The sequence below is a fragment of the Aulonocara stuartgranti genome (genome assembly GCF_965226115.1).
Source record: "Aulonocara stuartgranti genome assembly, chromosome: 18".
Taxonomy (NCBI): domain Eukaryota; kingdom Metazoa; phylum Chordata; class Actinopteri; order Cichliformes; family Cichlidae; genus Aulonocara; species Aulonocara stuartgranti.
Genome location: NC_138954.1, coordinates 14320227 through 14343802, shown reverse-complemented (window position 1 = coordinate 14343802; position 23576 = coordinate 14320227). Strand labels below are relative to the sequence as shown.

At 39.0% G+C, this 23576-nt stretch overlaps 1 protein-coding gene across 9 annotated transcripts in view; it reads right to left on the bottom strand.

The window, feature by feature from the left end:
* pde1cb (phosphodiesterase 1C, calmodulin-dependent b) overlaps nucleotides 1-23576 on the bottom strand; it is a 120538-nt gene that overhangs the window by 80598 nt on the left and 16364 nt on the right. For 6 of the 9 annotated variants that reach the window (XM_082512253.1, XM_082512256.1, XM_082512254.1 and 3 more), the window contains 2 exons: nucleotides 6279-6326; nucleotides 5493-5658 (listed from right to left, as the gene is read on the bottom strand). In XM_082512253.1, the coding sequence (XP_082368379.1) occupies nucleotides 5493-5658; nucleotides 6279-6326 (214 nt within the window). Of the gene's footprint in view, nucleotides 1-5492; nucleotides 5659-6278; nucleotides 6327-23576 lie in introns of those variants that run through there. The other 3 variants (XM_082512258.1, XM_082512260.1, XM_082512259.1) reach the window with 1 other exon arrangement.

Genomic DNA, 23576 nt, shown 5'->3' with positions numbered 1-23576 from the left:
TCCTTCACATAATGAAACTAAATACTGAAAGTCCCTGATAATTACAATTACAAAAGCTGTTCGCCAAAAAAAGGAATTCCAATTAATCCTGTTTTACAAAAATGAATTATTTGCAAGGATCTGCTGAATATTACACTCTGCTACAGCTTCCTTGTCAGAGTGCTTGAGTCTTCTTAAAGCTCACACATCGAAATCAAGACATTAACAGCTCTGGCCATTTGGCGGTACATGAAAAATTCAAATCTCATTTAAATTTCTGGGAGAGTCGATAAGGATATCTATGCATCAAAATAGCAGGCGCCTTTGCAGTAATGACCACGTTTTAGTAGAGATCATGAATCACAAAATATGATTACGCATCACTGCTTCATTTCTGGTTTTGTATTGGAAGTACTGTAGATACAGAGATGGGTGGGAGAAATTGAGGGCACCCAGCTGTAAAGCTATATTTATTTGCAAAATGATGGCGGTTGAGAATTACTTCAGACAAGAAATTTGCTATTTCTCCATCCCCACGACTGATTCAGATAAGTCAGAGGTGATGGAACATCTGAAGAGAAACCCAGGGTTAAGGATTAATGTGGTCAAGCTCGCATAATGTAAAAGCAGTTTACACAAGGACAAGCCTTCACTTCCGTATGTATGGTTGAAAAAGTCCAGCTGATTACGGCAGCTTAATCTGGGGGGTTTTGTGCCCCTCTAAAGGATCTAACTGGGGCAAAAAACTTTTCTGCTGTCGTGTCATTCTATTCACTCTTTGGGCCTTTTTTGTACAGCTATTCATGGTCCCAGAGGATGACTCTTGAACCTCTCTCTCTTGATACTCTGCATAACAATAGCCTTCAGTGGTAAATTGCATAATAGTAATTAACATTTTTTGTTACACATACATATTATTTAAGGTGTTTACAAGAGGATTTGAAAGTGTCTGGAAACTTCCATTTTAAAAATTTCACATCAGAAATTCTGTTACGGTGACTTGCTAAATTCTCAGCTTGTCCTCAGTAGCCCTTATTTATTTGCCATCCACACTGAACAGACAGAGAACCGGAGGTTGTGTAAGCTCATTAGTTGTAGATAACTATGGTAACAGGAGGGGTTAACAGGGCATTAATCTGTTTGAGAGACAACTACAAACTAAATACAGACTGTTTAACCTCTCAGAGAGCTAAATGTAGCTTACAAGTGCAGATCTTGTACTAAAAATACTATTGACTATTTTTAGGTAATTTCAGTCATTTTCAAAAACACAAAAAGTATTACTTAAACTCATTCAATTTAAACATGTTTTGCTTATTGCTACTCCACTACTTAACAGTGGGATGTTCAGGCTCTAGGGAGGCCAGTCCATTCATAGAGCAACATTAAGTGATCTAACAAACCAAGATATTCTAAAAAATGGTGAAGTGCAAAGACTGGACTGAAAATAAATTAAACAGCAGAAAAATGTCCAAAAGAAACCTTGGAAGAATCTTGGATTCTGGCTCCTTTGAAGCAAAATATAGAGAAATGTGGGACTTTTGCACAACACTATAATTTTATGAATGTCAGTCTTTAAAAATTATTATCTCTTATTTATTATGTACCATGAAATGTCTCTGAAACAATTCTATTAATGGGTTTTTTTCTAGTTGTCATGTAAAGCATTTTGGTATTTATCTAAAAATTAAAATAGCTTCCATAAACCTCAAGCAGTGAAAGAAACTTATGGTGGATAATATTATTGTCAGACAGGGGTAAAATGATGGTTACTATATAATAAAATCCAAATTAATACTTTAAAAATAATTTAAATTAAAGTTTTAAAGTTTTTATGAGGGCAGGCAATCTTGTCGATATTTGTGGTTCTTTCCCCCATCACACCTCTGTTGTTATGCCTCTAATATTCCCTTAAAAAGTCTATGATAGATGGTGATTTACTGCACAGGGATAAAGCTAAGGAAATGTTGCACTTACTGTAAATAACAGCTTAAAGTGACAAATGCTGCTGGAAATTTATGCTACATTTATGCTAAAGAGAGGAGTACTCATGTAATGGGTGATTATAATGCACAGTGTATTTAAAAGCTGTTATGCAAGCAGAGAGAAGACACTATTACTGAGTGAGGTTAAAGGGAATGAGCTAAGGGAATGGGCAGAATCATAGAAATTGTCTCTGTGGAATTTTTAGTCTACTTTCAAATGTCATTTTATTTAATTACTACAGTGGATGGCAATGCAGACACACATTTTTACCCTTATTGTGCAAAAGCAAATAATTTAAAAAACTTGGTTAACTTTATTTTGGGGATTTATACACCTATTTCGTCCTAAAGTAAAATGCAGTATCTTTCTATCCCATTAACATTTGAATTTTCTAAAAATAATACATTATGACTACTCCTGCAAGTCACCCTAATGCATCTACTGATCTATATGTAAGAAGAAAGAAAACGGCTGTAGACAGTAAAGATTCAGACTTTGGACGACACTGCGTTCTGCATATTTTAAAGTTTGACTTTTCTCCCTGCTACACATAAAACTATACTCCATATCAAGCTGTATAATATCAAGAAATATGTGCTACGCAGCAGTGACTTTTCCCAGCAGACCCTCATTAACCCGCTAGTAAGGCTAGTGATGGAGCTTGTTGCTGCGGGGAAGATGTCAGCGGGGGGCTGCGAATCTGCGGCTGCAGCCAGTGGAAGGGTCAGCCTCAGAAACTGTTGGATGGCACGATGAAGACAGCCACCTTAATCAGCTGTGCAATGTTCACAGCAGCGAACAGCATCCAATTAAGCAGTTGCCAAATCCAACTGAGGACCTCAAAAGAGTGCCTGTCCAGGTTTTGGCTGCATGTGTACATTTATTGAATGTTTGTCTGTGCTGAGTCTGTTTTTCTCATCATTTGGTAAGCATCTAGCCACCCTTGTAATCGTTTTCACTACCCTCTATTTATCTTTTTTTTCTGCTGTTTTTGAAAATGCCTTCATTTGGTGAAACATAGACTTGACATGAATTTTTAGTGCATTCCTATCAGTCACTACCTATCCATAAGGACTGTCAAAAAAAGGGGTTCAGAAAAAAAAGCACAGTTATAAATCTAGCACTAAATCTCAAAGGACCATTAGTGTAATAAGATTGGAATATAATGGAAATTAGTTTCTAATAAAAAGGCAATTCTAGCTAATGAATAACAACCTCTTCCCAAAATCTTTCACTCTTCCTCCTATGGGACGATAACAAACTAATCCTAATGGCTTTTTTGTATCATACCTCTTCAAAGATTTGGCTTTCAAAGCAGTAATTTTGAAAAGAAAAAAAAGTCAATCAATTAAAGAAACGATTGATTCAGATAGAGAGTAAGTGCTGATCAAAATGATGGTTCAGAAACTCTTGCACACTAATATCGTGTTTGTGTTGCATATATCAAGTTCCAGCAATTAGGAAAATGAATGCAATGGCAATCTATCATCTTCTGACATGGCAAATTCTGCAGGATCCAAAAAAAAAAAAAAGACAAAACAATTTGATTCTGCATAAAAATCACAGGTTTCCCCCTCTGCATGAATGCAAACTGCTATCTATTCAATTGGTAGCCAGTGCTTTAACAGAATATGGTTTCCATAATGAACAGAAGAAACAGCGTGGCACCAGCCGAGCAGATGAGTCACCGTGTGTTTATATACTAATAGCTCAATATTGTGTTTTAGTCCTCCCAGTTTGTGTGTGTGTGTGTGTTTGTGTGTAAACTGCAATCCTAAACCAGTTGCAACAGCAGCCACGTAAGCACCAGGCGACCTTTCAGATTGAAAAAGAAAATCAGGTAATCAAGTAACTGCGGGATTGACTAGAAAACAATTAAATTATATTCAACTAAGTCCAGTTTATGACAGTCAATATGTTTTAAGGCTCTCCAATCCTTCCTGCTAAACATCATGTGATCTTGCTCTATTCTCCAATAAATCTAATTATCATCACCCGGAGGATATCGGCCAGAACCGGCCTCGGAGGTGACACTGTAGTTACATCATTCCATGGATTACTGCTAGTTCCAGTGTCATTTAATCACCCTGTGCCATAATCTGGCTAGTTGTCATTAAGATGTATATCCCTGTGACTCCCTGCAGTTTTGGCCTGTATTAACCACAGCTGACATGGCCGAAGACGTCCCCTGACTTTCAGTAGGATCAGGACAAAGGTAATCATTGAACAGTATAAATCATTGTAAGCATAACATTGCCCTTTTCCACAGCTAACATTCACCACCTGCTATCACTATTTCACCAGCCAACACATTTTAGTAAAAAAAAAAAAACAAAAAAAAGACTGGAGTAATTCCTAGCATATTTTATTTGTTTTAAACTGTTAGCGCTATTGAAAAGAATCATTCCCTTGCCAGTTCTTGAAAAACATAGGCAAACTGTTCATCTTCAGCCAAGGATGAACAGCCTCATGCTTGGCAATTGTTCCCGCACTCTGATTGAGGCTAAAGCTATGGCTAAATGACAAATGAACTGTTTCCTCTATGGAAGGTAGGAGTGCTTTCAGCTGCCCCAGTGTTTTCTTTTTTAATCTGAGCTATAGGTTTTAACTAAAGGACTAGCCTATGTCCAGTCAAGTGGAAAATCACTTTCTCCTTGTCACCACCCTACTCTGGAAAAGGGATCTGTGTTCCAGGGGAGACTGGCAGAGAACAACGACACTGTAATTTGAGATAACATAGAGAAGAGCTGGAGAGGAAGCATTTGTTACTGCAGACTGGAAACGAAGGAAAACCCGAAAACAACACTTGGATGGGATTTGAGAAGTCACAAACTGAGCACCCGATAAATTGTAAAATTGTGATTTCTGTGAGGACTTGCTAAACCAAAATATTGGGAAAACTAGTGAAAATCATCTGGCCATAACTCCCTGTCTATTTTCTGTACTATTAAAATCTTGTTATCAAGTACTAAAGTGCACTTTTAGTATCCTCTGACAAATGCTTACTTGTTGCCAACTGAGACATATTGCCGTCTCCAGGGCCATCAAGGTTAATTGGAATCAGGTGTTAAAAGACAAGCAATATTCTAAAAGTGACAACAAATTATGTTAATGGTAGTTTGAAGTCCTTGTTATCAAGGTGGAATCAATCACGCCCAAGTCCCTCGAGGTCAGCAGCCTTAAATAGCAATTAACAGAGTAAATGTGAGTGTGCATGCGTATGTGTGTGCATCAGCTAAATGTCAGACAGGAGATTATCTTCTTCATTAACAAAAAAAAACAAACCTGAAGAGGTTCAACTTTAAATATCGCCTGCTCAAGTTCATTCTGATCCAAAAACAGAAAACAAATACAAAATACAGAGCAATGCCTGATGGTGCACGCTGCCACATTGTAAGATAATAAGATGAACATGGCTGCTGATGTCCCACTGTAGCACCACGCAGGATGCATTTCATGATAATTAACATATAATGAGCATTACTTGTTCTGGCATCATTACTGGGATATTTCTGACAGCAGCAAACCTGATGGCAGTTTTCTCTGTGGCATCTGGTTCATCTGCTGGAGGAAGATCATCGGCCAGAATCTCTTCAGGACTCCGTGGGTCATTCAGGGGGGGCTTCTGCTCTTTGCCTTTGATCCCCATCCCTGCAGTGATGGCATTCCACAAAGCACTCTGGGACTTTGAGCCTAAATAAAACAAAAGCCTGCTGGTGTCACAGTCATTTCATACAGTGAATAAACCGTTAATTTGTTTCAAGGTGTTGTTTCACAAAAGATATTGAAGCATTGGCTGCAGGAGTACGTTTCACTGAAAGGGAGTGACAGATTTCAGCGCCTCTGTAATACTGCCCTCATGTGGATGATTGTCATTAGTGCCAGTGCGCTCACTTAAGAGGAGAGGAGGCAACTTTTTTGCTCAGTTATAGGTTTTTCAGTTAATTAACCACTCCTACATCCATACATTTGCATGAGGAAATCCATACTGCAAATATATTCTAACATATTATTACATATCTTCAGTTTAAGTCTCTATTATTTACAAAACACTTTTTAACCCTTTAACTTTCTGGTCAGGCCAAACTGTCTCTAAATTATCTCTGCAGAAAAGACTTCCTATAAAAATCTATTGTCATAACAATAACAAAGAAATATGAAGTATGGTTGCAAATATTTCAAAACAGACTTTCAGCACTTTCTTATATTCATTTTATTGAGTTGGTCAGAACTCTTTAAATATCTCAAAAACTTGGATGGATGGAAATGTGATGAGTTGAATAACAATGAAGTATAACAATGGTGATACTTACGTGCAAAACTGGCCTGAGGTCTTGCTGAGCTGTCTTCTTCATTTGCCACTAGAAGGAAAAACAATTAAATAAATAATTCAACAAATGTTAAAATTGTGCATCAAGAATGATAACTTGAAACCTCTTTAGCCAAATCCTTTGATTAAGATGTTTAGTACATACAGTATCTGTAGTACATTATTTTTTACATTGTATTTGTGGTGAATAGGTGTTTGACTTAATGCTTTCATGTATTTGCTGATGCTATCTCTGTACTTTTGCTCAGCTGGAATTTTAACAGTCCCTTAAACATATTTGCACAGTATGGTAGTGAAGAACACACTCATTAGCTACATCCTTAGCTATACATGTTCCACTGCCAGTTAAGGCAGATTTCTGATCAGCAAACCACGTGGCAGCAACTTTTAATCATGTAGGCAAGTTCAAGATGACCTGCTGGAGATCAAAGTGAGTATCAAAAGTGAGAAGAAAGCGAATTTAAGTGACTTTGAATGTGACATGGTTGCTGGTGATCAGATACTGCTGATCTACTGGGATCTTCCCACACCTCCATCTGCAGGGTTTATAGTGCTTGGTCTGAAAAGAGAAAACATCCAGGGTGTAGCAGTACTCTGGGTGGAAATGCCTTGCTTATGATAGAGGTCAAAGGAGAATGACAAGACTGCTCCAAGCTGGTAAGAAGGCAATAATAACTCAAATAACCACTTACCAAGGTATGCAGAAAAGCTCTTAAAACACATAATACGCCAAATCTTGAAGCAGATGAGCTACAGAACCAGAAGATCACACAGAGTGCCACTCTTGTCAGGCAAGTACAGAAAACTGAGTTTCACATGAGCTCGGTAAAACTTGGGAAGATTGACAAAACATCCCCTGGTTTAATAACACTCTATATCAACAGTTACACACTATATAGAATAACTTTATAGAATTATATTTGTATATATTATATACAAATATAATATATACAAATATAAACATATATACAAATACAAATATAAAATATTTTATTTTATATTTGGCAGCTATCAGCAAATAGTTATCAGCTATTCTGAAACAAAAAAAAAAAGACACTTTTTATCCATAACAAAAACTCCATAACAGCAAATGAACTGTAACACAGAAAATACAAATGCTATTTATGGTCTCATCACAACAATGATAAGAAAAATAAACTGGGCCAATATGGCATGTTTGTTAATACAGGGATGTTAATGTGATCTCTGGTCTCCCACTCAGACACACACGTCTCCGAGTGTCCAGCATTCAGACGGTTACCTGAGAACTCGTGAGAGAAAATCTGCTCACACAGATATGTAGAGCCAAATACTGTAAATAATGTCCCTGAAATGTTCTGAAGACAGTTAACCTTGTCAGGTAGTGATGTCCAGCAGTTGAAAATGCAAGCTCCATGAACACGCACAGCTGTGAATTCCAGCTCGTTCGTAGTTCTGCAAACTTCAAGTCGAGGTTTTCACTTCAATCAGCTGCATTTCGATGTCCTCTGTGTCCAGCCAGTTAATGCAAGACAAATCCAGCTGCTCATGAAAGCTTTCTGGTTTGATCAGAAAAGAAAACATTGGTCCATACACCTGAAAATCCAGAAAACACATTGTGAATTCTGTCTCGAGTCTTTGGATGTATCCATGTATTTACGTGGTGCTGATGCTGCGCTGAGCGGAGAGCTCCTGAAGCTTTTGAAGTGGAAATTTCAACATTGCTTGAAAAAACTGCCAGCTAGCAACGTCCCTCTCACCGGTAAGTTATTTTTAGCCAATTACAAGTTGAATCTGATAGTTGGGGTTGTTAGCTAAGATACCGTCATTAAGAAGCGGCACAACTAATGTGTTAACTAATGTGTCTATGCGAGCTAATTTGTGATGTGCACCGCTTATTTTTTAATGCACCTTCTCAGATTAATTCACTGCGTGTCGTGCCCGGGGCTGGACTGGGACAAAAAAATCGGCCCGGGCATTTTGACTAGAGACCGGCCCACCAGGTATTATAGGAAAAGCCATAAAGCCTTTGAATGAAAACATACGCTGTTGCGACAGTGATGTACACTGTCTTGTTGGTATATGTATGATTTCTATTTTACATGAGATAAAAACTTTGGTTGTAAGATTCAGATAATCATTTATTAAAAGCGAGACATTTTAAATGAGAATAAGAAAGAAAGGTATTTCCTTGTGCCCCCCTTTCCCTGTTAATGCCCTACATGACCCCCTGGCAACACTTTGCTAGACCCACCCCTGCTCAGTTACCAGCTGTCAGCTACATAAAAAAGGATCCTGGTGTTGTTTGTCTCTCAGAAACAGTTCATAACTTCCCTTCAACTCATTCATGTCACCTAAAAGGTAAACCTGTTTCTCCATCACCTGTTCAGCTCTGATGATTCAGTAAGGACATCTCCTGGTTTCATCTTCATGTTTCCCTCTCACCACATATCCAAACCGATATCATGACCAGCAGCTTTACAGCTGTGGCTCCAGCAAACATCAGATGATACTAGAAATTAATATTAAATAAATTCTAACAACAGCTGATCAAGCTTAAACGCGCTGCTGTTGTTTAGCGCGACATCCGCTGGTTTCCTCTTTCCGGTGGACGATAAATAAACAAGAGGGAAAAGCCGATCAGCTGATCATCGATCAGTTTCATGATTGAAGTAGCAACAGGAAAGGGAGGGGAGAGAATGAGAGAAGAAGAGGCAGCTGTGCAGCGTAACGACAGAATAACTCCAGCTTTGTGTCTTTTTCATTGTAGCTAAAGTCCGGGACAAACTGTTCCTTTTCACCTCAATACGAAACACGTAATATTTTCTCTGAATACGGGACGATTCTGTCTTTTTACGGGACGGTTGGAAACTCTACTAACTAACCTTATGAATAAAATAAAGTTCACTATCAGTAACATCATAGCACCCAGCTGTATAGTAACTCCGTCATGCTAGCTAGTTATTGCTATTACTAGTTATTGCAACTGACAACAAAAATAAACTCCACCTAAACTTGGTTTATATCTGACCCAGATAGACTGCAGTTCATAACTTCTTACCTGAAGTTCAGTTCACCTGACAATCGCCTCTGGTCTCTCTTCCTCCTGCCTCCCCTTTCCTTCATCCACCTTTATTTTATACATCGGCCAGCATCTGGCCAATCCACCACCTCTTATTGTTTATACCGCTACAAAAAACAACAACAAAGAAGCAAAAAAACAAAACAAAAAAACCCCAAAAAACATCAGCCCATAAAAACTAAAAATCACCATTGTGCCATCAGTTAACCCTTTGTGTGCCAGCTGTGGCACGCGTGCCCAGGGTTGCCGACCCCTGCTTTAAACACTACAGCCTGAATTCACATAATGCATATGCACCCAACAAAGGAGCAACTGTGTGATGTTATAAAGTTGGACTGAGGAATGTTTCCTGCACCATTTTCTGTACCATAAACATTAATAAACGCAGTTCTAAAGGCAAAAAGGCGTCCAACCCAGTATCTACAATGTGTACCTAATGAGGTGGCCAGTGAGTGTAAGTTGACAGGCAGCCAGGAGCTATGTTAAATTCATTCATGTCATCATATAAACATGGCAGCAAGCTGCTGACCAAGCCTCATAAGGGGTCATGTGATGTATTCATTAACTCAGGAGGACATGGAAGAATTAACAGCCAGGATCTTCTTGCTCTGAGGCAACAGTGGTAACCACCTCACCAGCAAGCTGGCCCACAACTACAACTTTTTAAAGTAATTTCCAAATGATCAACACAGTATAAATGAAATGAAACAACAAAAAGTTAATTATTTTGTATTTGGCAGAAATTTACAGGTTGCTTAATTTTGTTATCAGCAGGACTAACGCTGTAAGAGAAGGGCTCTGGGGTGCCAGTGTTAACCAACTAAACAGCCTCTCAAATTCAGGCAGTGTGAATGTTGCAGCTCAACCCCGCTCAGGTCCACCAACACTTCACCACAATCAATAACTCTGGCTGTTCTCCAGCACAGTTATTCTGCAACGCCGCAGTTCTGTGAGTTCGTTAAGTGCATCAATGTGAATTTAACTCATTAGGTAAAGCTTTTCACTAAGAGAACTGCTCATTTGGAAAGCTGAGAAATATTTACAGTAGCAGCCATCATGCTTTATGAACCACTGTAGGTCCATTAGTGAGTTCTCGGGCATTCTGCTTCATTTTTTGTCTTTTGTCAGAACAATTCTGCTTTTGCAGGCCCAATTTTAAATTGGTTTCTTTAAGAACCATGGATAAAACATTATAAAACAAAACAGTTATAAATTTATAAAACATTGCTTACATCCCATTCCAGCAGATCTTCAAGGGTCTTTCAAAAGAGCTTGCGAACACTTAAAACTAGATTTCAAATCAAAATCAAATCAAATCAAATCAAATCACTTTTTATTGTCACATTACATGTGCAGGCACACTGGCACAGCACATGCGAGTGAAATTCTTGTGTGCGAGCCCCACAAGCAACAGAGATGTGCAAACACAACAACACAAACGAGCAAAATACAAGAATGGCCAACCTGAAACTAATAAATATATGTACAATATATAATAGTGTATGCATTTCTGGATGTGTATACTAAATATTTTCCTACGTGTGTGTGTGTGTGTGGTGTGTGTGTGTATGCACATTTTTACAAATTAAATAGTTAAAAAAAAAATAAAAAAAAAAAAAAATAATAATAATAATAATAATAATAAAATATATAAAATATACAGAGTTGAATATGTGCAAAACAAGTGGCATTACTGTACAGTATGGAGTGCATAATGTTGAAGTTCCAGTAGTGAAGCTGAGGTGTCTATGACGTGTTCAGCAGTCTGATGGCCTGATGGAAGAAGCTGTCTCTCAGTCTGCTGGTACGGGACCGGATGCTGCAGAACCTCCTTCCTGATGGAAGCAGTCTGAACAGTTTATGGCTGGGGTGACTGGAGTCCTTGATGATCCTCCCCGCTTTCCTCAGGCACCGCTTCCTGTAGATGTCTTGGAGGGAGGGAAGCTCACCTCCAATTATCCGTTCAGAGCACCGCACTACTCGCTGGAGAGCTTTGCGGTTGTAGGCGGTGCTGTTGCCATACCAGGTGGTGATGCATCCAGTGAGGATGCTCTCAATGGCACAGTGATAGAAGGTCCTGAGGATGCGGGGGCTCATGCCGAATCTTTTCAGTCTCCTGAGAAAGAAGAGGCGCTGCTGCGCCTTCTTCACTGTTTTGTTTGTGTGTACTGACCACGTAAGATCCTCAGCCAGGTGTACGCCAAGGAACCGGAAGCTGCTCACTCTCTCCACAGCAGCGCCGTTGATGGTGATGGGGGTGTGTACTTCTCTGCACCTCCGGAAGTCCACTATCAACTCCTTTGTCTTTGCGACGTTGAGGGTGAGATGGTTGTCTTGACACCAGTGGGTCAGGGCGCTGACCTCCTCCCTGTAAGCTGTCTCATCACCGTTGGTGATAAGACTCACCACTGTAGTGTCGTCCGCAAACTTCACAATGATGTTGGAGCTGTTAGTGGCTGTGCAGTCGTAGGTGTAGAGTGAGTATAGGAGAGGGCTCAGTACACACCCCTGTGGAGCACCAGTGTTCAGTGTGATGGGGGATGAGGTGATGCTGCCCAGTCTGACCACCTGGCGTCTGTCAGACAGGAAGCTAAGGATCCAGCTGCAGAGGGAGCTGCTCAGTCCTAGATCCTGCAGTTTCCTGTCCAGCTTCGAGGGAACGATGGTATTGAATGCTGAGCTGTAATCTACAAACAGCATCCTCACATACGTGTCTCTCTTCTCCAGGTGTGACAGGGCAGTGTGTAGTGTCAGGGCTATGGCATCATCAGTGGACCTGTTGTGGCGGTATGCAAACTGTAGAGGGTCCAGTGAGTCGGGTAGTGCAGAGCAGATGAAGTCCCTGACCAGCTTCTCGAAGCATTTGCTTACGATGGGGGTCAGGGCTACAGGTCGCCAGTCGTTCAATGAGGAGATGGTGGAGGATTTGGGTACAGGGACGATGGTGGCCATTTTGAAGCAGGCTGGGACTACAGACAGAGAGAGGGAAAGGTTGAAGATGTGCGTGAACACTCCAGCCAGCTGAGCCGCGCATGACCTGAGGACGCGGCCGGGAATCCCGTCCGGACCAGTAGCTTTGCGTGCGTTCACCTTCCTGAAGCACTTCCGCACATCCTCCTCAGACACAGTGTGCGCACTGACGTCATCCGCGGTGCGCACACTGTCCGGTCTCATGGTGTTCGCTGTGTCGAATCTAGCGTAGAATACGTTTAGATCCTCACACAGAGAGGCCGTGGTCTGCGGTGTGCTGGTTTTCCCTCTAAAGTCTGTGATCGTGTTTAGTCCCTGCCACATACTCCGAGGGTTGTCAAACTGTTGCTCCACCCTGTCCCTGTACTCACGTTTGGCTGCTTTGATCGTCTTCCGGAGTTGGTAATGTGCGTGTTTGTAGTCCGATGTGTTCGCGGAGGCAAAGGCGGTGTTCCGTGCCGCCAGTGCCGCGCGAACATCTCCGTTAATCCAGGGTTTTTGATTTGGGAAGGATTTGACTGTTCTGGATGGGACGACATCTTCCACGCATTTCCTGATAAATCCACAGACTGAGTCTGTGTATTCATCAATGTCTCTGGCGGCCACGTGAAACATTTCCCGTGATCAAAACAGTCCCGCAGCGCAGACTCCGATTGGTCCGTCCAACAGTGCACCGCCCTCCGGGTTGGAGCTTCCTGTTTCAGCTTCAGATTTCTGTTCATATAATGAGTAATTACAAATGGAGAAACTCCATATGCTTTATTAATCACATACTAACATTTAAAACCAGATACAAGATAATCAAAGTGGAACATGATATTTATTAATATCTTAAAAACACTTCTCACCGTAGACATGTAGCAGACTCCATACTAAAACTGCAGGGAGCTGAACTTCACAACCTGGTGGCCTGAAAGGTGTTGCTACAAGGCGCTTTTAACTAATCATGACAGATAAATTAAAAAAAAAACAAAAACATATTATTCAAGGTGCCTTATCAGAAGGTTGTATTCATTTTTTTATATGAACGTAAATATAACAAAAAAATTACTGTGATTCTATCTTTCATCTCTATTAATGAATTTGAATCTATTTATTGCCTCCTGTTGGTTTGACTTACAGCAATAAAAACAGTGGTTTGTCCCACTAATAGAAGAGTACCCCTATAACTAGAAGATCTGTTGCCCAATTACATGGCTAATGGAGCACATATATGCAGACTTAAGGGACTGCAGTGTCCTGGGTTTTAACAAGAAATAATTTTATGCCTTTGAGATGTGGTCTCTAAGTCCAATTTTAAACGTTCCCAATGTAATTAGCTGTACTGCAAAAGTTCCACAGTAAAAGAAGGAAGTTAGAGGTTACGTTATTGCATTACTGTGGAGGTGGCATAGAGGGTCATCATATAACATTGACACAACTCATTACAAAGCCATTAATAGTCTGAGTGTATTGGAGTTTACTTCTTCACAACAGTTAGTCCAGCTACAATTCAAAAACTACATTTGTACACAATGGCTAAAATTTCCTATCAGAAGAACTGCACAGATGTTTGATGGTATCTTAGTTGCTGACAAATTGCATCCTTTCCAATATTATGAAGCACCGAAAGTCATTGACCCACTATCTGACCTACATAAGGAAAAAAAACAAAAAAACCCACCAGGGACATGTTCAAGACTCGGCTACAGAACCTGTTAACGTCCACACTCCAGAATCCTGAGGAAGGATGTTGCATTATTAGAGCATTTGTCAACAATATGAGAATGAAAGTGACCTTTCACCTGCTAATAACATGAGATGAAAGAGTATCTTACAAGTTCACCAATGCAACTAGTACACCACAAACTCACAGTTGCCTTAAAATTAAGGCTAATTCACGTAATTTAAGTTTCATTAGTTCGTTACCCTGAAAAAGCAGCAGGAAAAATCCTTTATATTCTGCTACAATAATTACTATCATCTACACTGTTTTAACAACCTTCAATTAGTGTTTCAGTGACTGCATTTCTAATTTTGTCATCACCAGCTGACTACAGAGTTTCATTTGTGTTTGTTAAAGAACTCAGATCTTGAGATATTTCTTATACTCTTCTCTCTTCATCATTCAGTCTGCAGTTGAACAACTGTGTCTTGAAATAAACTTGTTGTTGTGTCTAATTGTGCTTTGGGACCTAGTGTATTATTTTGCTTACAAAAACGTCATGCTCTGTTAATCAACATGGGCAACTGAAGGATAAACGATTTAGAAATGGCCTTGTGGGATATAACACTGCATTTGGACTTCTGTGGGCCTCCATGAAATTCGACTTCTAGTAGATAATAAAGCAGGTGAATAAAACTCATCATCAGCTTCCTGTGACAAATATAAACAGCATTGTTTGATTTTGGCCTTTGGTGTTAATCAGATTATCCGCCCTTGTAAATAAGGAACTCTAAGGATATGAACAAGGTTAGATGCAAAAGTCAGTGTTCCACGTTTCAGCACTGTAGCCACGAGTGGATCATAGACTCATGAGACTAAAGAACACAGTGAAACAAATCCCCTCTAATCTTTTTGCTTTTTACCCTATATTAATTGTTTGTTTTACTCTATATGAAGTGTTTTTCATCTTTTCAAATTTCCATCTTTTCATTTTTTTCCTTCCTGCAAAAGATAAAATATATTTTAATGCCTCATTTTGAATTTAGGGGTAGTTACAGGAATTTATTCCACCAAATGTGTTCTTGCGGATGGACAAGCCAAGACAGCCATTTATGTAAAACCCCATTTGATCATGAGACTTTTAGACCATTAGTGGGTAGTTAGAGGAGAAAAATCGCAGATGTGTGCTTGGATTTTAGCTGGCAAAATGTTGCTTATTTTTCCAAGTAAGCAAAATGTGTTTTGTTTCCAGTTTATTTAATTTAAGGTAGGTGAGAAATTCAATCACAAATGATGGATTTTATTTAAATTAGTCATTTAATTAAACCCATATAAGCATCTTTCAGACATGCACTCTGATCCAGCATCTGAACATGCTAGCTTCATATCTAAATGCACACCATGATCACTTTAAGGCAAAATACACAATGATCTAGTAACATTTATGCATCAGAAACATTGTGTACAAGTAGTCAATTTAGATACTGTACAAGTCTGAACAGTTAGACAAGAACAGTTGGGCACGCACAAGATTACAACTGTGCATATGTCTCTCCCACATCTTTGTTAGTGAGCTGAACAACGCACAAACATGATTTCTTTGGATGATGCCCTAAACAGTAAAAGCAGAGCAGAAAACTGTTGCCTACTCTCATGCTTTTGGCATGAGACACCCACTTTCACTCTCCTCCTCACTCTGCTAAAGCTAGTCTCACAAACAACCCTACTCTCGTGCTTTTGGCATGAGACACCCACTTTCACTCTCCTCTTCACTCTGCTAAAGCTTGTCTCAAACAATCACTTTATAAACAACATAAAGTGCATGCATACAGTGCCTGATTTCTATTTTATTTTTGCATATTTGTCACACTTAAATGTTTCAGATCATCAAACAAATTTTAATATTAGAATAAGATAACCTGTAAATACACAATTCAGTGTTGAAATTGAGAACCACTATCTACAAAAGGAGCAAACTTGGAACAGTGGTGAACCTTCCCAGGAGTGACCGGCCTACTAAAATTACTCCCAGAGTGCATCAACGACTCATTCAGGAGGTCACACAAGTACCCAGAACAACATCTAAAGAACTGCAGGCCTCACTTGCCTCAGTTAAGGTCAGTGTTCATGATTCAACAATAAGAGAGAGACTGGGGGAAAATGTCACTGCTGACCAAAAAGAACGCAAAGGCTTATCTCACATTTACCAAAAAATATCTGGATTATCTGGTGGAAAACACAGCATTTCATAAAAAGAACAGTCAAACATGGTGACAGTAATGTGATCGTCTGGAGCTGCTTTGCTGCTTCAAGGTCTTGCTGTACATGATGGAACCATGAATTCTGCTCTCAACAAGGAAATCCTGAAGGAGGATGTCCAGCCATCAATTTGTCCTCTGAAGCTCAAGCACATTTATGCACCATGAAACACCAATGGCCAATGAAGTGGCCTCAAAAAACCTGGACTTAAATCTTACTCAGATGCTTTGGTATGACCTTGAACACAAACTTCATGATCAAAAACCCTTCAATGTGGCTGAATTAACAACTCTGTAAAAGAAGAGTGGGACAAAATTCATGTGAAAGACTCATTGCCAGTTATGATAAATGAGTGACTGCAGCTGTTGTGCAAAGAGTGGCACAATCAGTTATGTAGTTTAAACCATTCCTATGTAAATCTTTGAGATTTTGCACAGGAACATCCCAGCAATTACTGAAATACTCCTGCTTATCTGGCATCAACAAATATGTCACATTCACAGTCACTAAAATGACCCTTCTGATGTCCATTTGTCTATGCTGAAACACACACAGTTTTAACAGCAGACATTTTAGACCTTTAACATCAGTGAACACAGACTCCATATCTAGTTTTTTTCCATCCCCTTTGTTGTTTAGTATAACACTTTAATGTTTTTTATAAAAAATACAACTTTAGGCAGCAATATTTACTGTGGTAATGGCAGGACCTGTGGCAGCTGGTCAGATTAATATGAGTCGCCATTAATGAAAATATTCCCAGTTTAAATTTTTAACAGTAGCTGAAATTAATTGTAGCTATAATTTGACATTTTAAGTGTTTGCAGAAAATTTCTGAGAAAATTCTGACATTATTATAGGACATATATGGAGCATCAATTTCCAAAGTGAGTGTAAAATAAGTGTAAGAAAAAGAACAAAATACCACAGCACTAATTTTCCATTTGCTTACAGAGCACAAGTCTGTTAGGTGGTGAATAGGTCACTACATTTCATCTAACCAGTGAGGTAAATGGGACTGACACTGTCAGTGTTAGTTTTTCCACTTGACCTTCACTCTCCTTCACTACATCCTGCTGTTTTCCAAAAAAGTAGGTCAAAAGTCTGCATTGGAGCTGTGTCACATCGCACTGTCCACACTGGTACTGGTCTAATGTTTTATTCGATATGAAAATGTCATACTGGGATATCATTGCTATAGCAATGCCATGTATTTACATTCCCTAGTGTGTAAAACAATGAAACGAGCTCGGGCATGTCCGAGAGCAAGTGTCTAAAAGAGATAAAAAGGGAGCTACTTAAACAGCCTCCAATAATGTGAAATTCTTTGCTAAAAATGCAAGAAAGCTGTTTCCGCTGAAGGTGGATAAAACTATATTTCAATGCATACCCATTGAGTACAACCAGGTTGTGAAGGAGGAGACACTAACTGCTGTTGATTTGAAATGTAAACAAATGACTCAACACAGTGCTCACAAGTTGCACTACATATGACAAGAGGAGCAAACAGTGGATGGAAATTACTGTTCTGGTTATATGGTGGAAAAGCAGTGCCATGATAGGATGCCACCTGTGCAGCAGGTCAAGTCATGAGTTTTCCTCACTGCTAAATATTCCACAATCAGAGGTCACGAACTTTCAACAGAGTCAATCTCTACACACTTCCAAACTTTATGCTGTTTTCAGTTTAGCTCTAGAGCAGTGAGTAAAGAGCTTCATGGAAAGGGTTTCCATGGCCTTGGAGCTGCATCCAAGCCTTACATCACCAAGCACAATCCATAGCATTGCTGTGGATCGTTGCGGTGGTGTGAAGCACACCACCAACGGACTTTAGCGCAGTGGACACGTATGACCGCATGGTGCCAAGTTTAAAGTCTGGAGAATCAGGGGTTATGGTATGAGGTTATTTTTCAGGAGTTCCAGCAAAAACGCTAAATCCTTCAGCACACCAAGATATTTTAGACAATTTCATTCTTCTACCTGGGAACTGTGGGAACAGTTTGGGCCCCTTCCTGTTCCGATATGACAGGTCCATAAAGACATGGGTGAGTGAGTTTGGTGTAGAAGAACTTGACTGGCCTGCACAGAGTCCTGACCACATGATAGAACACCTTTGGCATGAATTAGAGGGGAGACTGCAAGTCAGGCATTCTCATCCAACATCAGTGTCTGACCTCACAAATGTGCTTCTGGGAAAATGGTCAAAAATTGACATAAACACACTCCTAAACCTTGTGGAAAGCTTTCCCAGAAGACCTGGAGCTGGGATGACATAACATTAAACTATATGGACTAAGAATGGGTTATCAGTCAAGTTCATATGCATGCGATCGTTTATCTGGTATTACTAAAACTACATCACTACTATCATGTTATACCGCTGCCACCTTTTTTTCTATGGATTCACACTTTGAATTAGAAAGTCTGTCAACTGTCATCAGTGAGGAGGGGTTCATTGGAAAAGATGGATGGAAAATTACAGACATTATATATATCCCACCTGTATCCCCTTCTTATCTGTATATAAGCTCAATAATGTTTGTTGCTCCACTGGAGTGAAAAGTGAAGCTGAACATGTCAAATCATTTTGTGAGCACTCAAATTATTATTATGCCTTTTAAATTTCACAATGAACAAACTTTACAAAAACAAGCTTTAATCATAATGCACTCACTGTGATTTGATTTGGATAAATTCTGATAAACAACACTATAACTCAATCAAATCTTACTTTCGGATTTATGGTCTGTTATACTATCCTCCTGGAAATCTCCTCGCTCACTGCTGTATAAAGCACTAATAAAGGAAAGGCTTTAGCAGCATAAAAAAAACCCCAAAAACATTCATTATACAGACTGACTTATTAAGAAGTCACACAGAAATTAAAGAAGATCCACACATTTCGTATAAATAAAGTTCAGTTTTCAAAGGTCGCCTGGCTTATGAAAACAGTCTATACCAGAGAAAGAGAGTCAGTCATCAAGGTGGTGCGAATACTGGCTGGGAAAATGTAGGATCCAGCTGCAGAAAACGATTCACAATTTTTCAATGTCATCAGAAAAAAGAACATAGCAAAATGGCATTACGGTCTCACCATGGAAACAGAAATAAGCATCTGCATCAGCCGTTATCATCCAGTTGTAGTGTTATACTAGAAAATAGGTGGTTTTTATGATATGAAGTCCAACATCCATCAGAGTCGATCACTCTGGAAGGCAGAGTGAAGAGCTAGTCATCACGGAGCAAGTTAACAGCTGAGCACATTTTCAAATATTCTATCCTGGAAGGCATTTAGGAGAGGGGGGGCAGTTCAAGGTACTAAAATAGTCAGACAAAACCACACAAATGCAAAATCAAAAAGTGTTTTAGATAAAGGGTCTTTGAAGATATGCCAGGGTTTCCTTCAGTCTAATAAAGGTTGGCTTTAAGCTGTCCAGGCCTAGCACTGGGAATTTTTGTTTCTTTAAAGACAAAAGATAATATATTTTATTACCATCACTATTATAGTTACTTTAAAAAAGAGAAAAATTATAGGATTTAAAATGAATGGATATTCCCTATGTTGATTAAGTGAGGTTGACTAATTCATACAAAATGTATAATATACATTACATGCATTATACTTTTAAACATGACTCAGTGTTTACATACTGATGTACATTATTTGCACTTCAGGCTGGAATAAAATAAATAAATGAACTCTCCCGTGTCTCTCTCCCTCCGTCTCTGTCTTTTCTTCTCCTATATGCAAAGCTGCACATAAGCAGCTCAGCCTGAATGCTTCACAATTAGCAAATATCTAGACAAAGAGGAGCCAAGGCTGGAAAATGAGGACTGCAGCTTTTTGTGTGTCAAACTGTGTGTTGGCTGATTTCTATCTGTTACGTAATTTTGACATGTATCAGTTCGCAAAAGCAATTAAATAGAACACCCACACACTGTCTCACTTAATGCTAGAATATTTATTACAATGATTCAGTCTATCCAAACTTCATTAGGTATATGGGCGGCATGTCAGGTTCTCTCACAGGAAATGCTTCAATCATCCCAACATTCAATCAGAATACCATAAAAAAGATTATGACTAATGAACACCTTGTACAATCCATCCATCCATCCTGTCATCCATCTTCTTCCACTTATCCAACTGAAGGTCACAGTTGGGGGGAAAAAAAGCTATGTTGATGGATATTGAATTGGAAACAGTTGCAGCTATAATAATAAAATGATTAAGTGAAAGTTTCAAAGATTTTATGTTTTTTATTAGTTACTGATATTGTTCACTGATTAATCCTACATGTCCTTTTGCTATTTTATCTTTCAGTCCTAAATGTAATGTCATTATTTTCTTATTACTGAGCCAATATCTCCATGCTGTCACTGAGAGCAATGCCAGGCTGCAGCACAGGAAAACTAAGTCATTTGATGGTAATATGTATGAGTGTGCCTATCAGATTTAATTGCTCATTACCTGAAGGTGCAGGAACACTGTTCTAGGTCATTAAGGCCCATCCTAACCCCTGAAAATATTATAATTTTAAACATAACGATTGTTTATAACATTTAGATGAAAGTGAGTAAATGCATGAATCCATGGACATCACCAAATACAGTGTTTCATCTTTTAAGTTACTCCGCCAGTAACTTAAAACAGCCAGTGAAAGCATGGGCTGCTGCTGAGGTGATTGATTTGACTATTGAAGAATATCCCATTTGTTTTCATTGAGAAACTCCTTGTTTGATTCTGCCTAAGACTTTGGGTCATTATGCATTTGTATTGTGAAACTCAGTCCGCTCATTTTTACAGCATTTGGCCAGATGAGAGCAGATAATATAGCCCTGTGCCCTTCACAAATATCCTGTCTATTCAAGTCTATTGTAGCTTTGTTATTCTTGGGTGTAATCAGTGATGTGCACCTTGTTGTGTTTCCATCCCTAGGCATTTCTTGACTGTAAACTTAAACAATGGCATGCCTGACACTCAAAGAGTGTCCTTGACTTGGTCAGATGTGAAGTTGTTTTTCAAAACTATGGAAATAATTCTGTCATCATGCACATTAGATGAGTTCCATGGTCTTTAAGGGTTTTGGTGTTGCTGATCTAGCTAGCGTTTTCCTTCTTCTCCTCCTCCTTTTGCTGTCTCTTTGATAGATTTATTTAATTCTTTCAGCCTAACGACGGCCTCTCCCACTGGCGCTGACATCTCTTCAGGCCCCATATTTAAAATTACAGTGAAAATTTGTCAATATTTTATCTGAAGTTGACTGAAAGTCTGCTTCACGTATCATAAAATAACAAGGGAACAGACCTCACCATGAAATTGCTGTTCAGTTAACTGTCCAATTATTTCTGTGCCTCTGAAAATGGGGAACTATGTAAAAAAAAAAGTGTCTATATGAACATTTAAAGTCAAATTCTTGTAAAAACCTCTTGAATTAAAGCTGAAAGTTTGCACTTCAATCACATCTTGACTATTTGATTTAAAATACAGTTTGTTGGTGTACAGAGGTAAAACCAAAAAAAAGTGTCTTTTTCCAGTTTAACTGTAGATAGATATGTGATTCAAGTTGATTCATGATGTTAAAGTTAAACTAATTATGTGTTTGTTTTAGATAGATGTGTATTGAACTTAACAGTCTTTATTGTGTTATTTGAATTTGATTATAAAAAACATAGGTTTTTATATAGTGATTATCCTGCAGCAAGAAATGCGCAAGAATGGATGTTTCTGAATAGTTATAAAAAATGTTTGGGGAATAATTGGAAAAAAAATAGGAACTAGGAATGAAGAATCACATGTCATGGATCTACAGTCTTTATAACAGCTATTAATATGAAATGGACAAAGGAGCTTGTCAGCATTTGCTACTTTTGTTTTCAGTAGAAGTTTGCTTTGTTCAAAATTGGCACCCAGACTATTTGACAAAGACACTATTTCAGACACAAACTGAATGGTACAATTAGAAGAGAAAAAGGAAGAGAAAAGATGGTTTAATAAAATGGAAACAGAAGGAAAAAAACAAAACAAAAAAACCCCAAAATGTGTGCATAAAAACAAGAGTCCTGGTGCTTTGTACTCTGACAAATGAGCTGCAAAGTTAAAACTGGCTTTGGCCACATGAAACTCATAACATCAACAGAAATATAACAAATCTAATAAGGCTAAAACTTGACAAAACACCTCAGTGGGAATCTGAGCAGAGGCTGTCAGCTACAGTTGAGGTTCAGAGTTTAATAAAGGAGAAAACAAAAGAGTCCAGCCAGGCAATGAGGACCAGCGCTTAGGAGTCACGCTTCAGAGGAGGTGATTGGTAAAATGCTGCTGCGCGGACTGAAACCTTGACCCAGTGAGCAATTGATTGTGACATTTGTAGGTTACCATGACAACTGCCATGGTTGTGAGTAGTTGGCCATGATATTAGGGCATGTGACTGAGGCAGGTTTTCACAGGTAAGAAGATGCAGCAATGTAAGCGGAAAATCCAAAGATCTGTGGGATCATAAAATCTTTTCATCAAGAAATCATTCACTGCTTCTCTGTTCCTATCTTTGTATTCTGTGACAGTCTAAAGATTGAAACGTTCAATCTTATACTCAGCTAAATGACACCGTCCAGGCATGGAATCTGTGCTAGAAACAAAGAATAGATAGATATGTAATAGTACTAAGGCACTAAGATCTCCATGTTCCCAGTTCAACCCAAGTTAGATTTTATTTTAACATCTCAATGTTTTTAAACTTGCACACACTGGTCTGGTTGTTACTGACGCAAACAGTAAGGAGAAGGTAAATTAAGATGTGTTAAGATTTGCATAAAAAACACTCCAAACTGGACAGAAATGTCCAGAATAGGCAATGTACCCGCTGTGCATTGTATTCATAATGCAAGCACTTCCTGTTATGCACGTCATGTTAAATGTGATTCCTTCGTAGCAAAAAAACTTAATTAATGTATATACAAATTTGAAAGCTCAAAAAGGAAGAGATTTTAAAGTCTTCATTAAGGTAATGAGGAAAATTACCTAGTGCGGTTAGAAGACTGAACTATTTAACTAGCAGGAGGCAACAAAAAAAGTTGTAACAAAGACTTGCCCTTAATAATAATAATGGATTGGATTTATATAGCGCTTTTCAAGGCACCCAAAGCGCTTTACAATACCACTATTCATTCACTCTCACATTAGGCAAGCTACAGTTGTAGCCACAGCTGCCCTGGGGCAGACTGACAGAAGCGAGGCTGCCATATCGCGCCATCGGCCCCTCTGGCCAACACCAGTAGGCAAGTAGGGTAAAGTGTCTTGCCCAGGGACACAACGACCAGGACAGAGAGCCCAGGGATTGAACCGG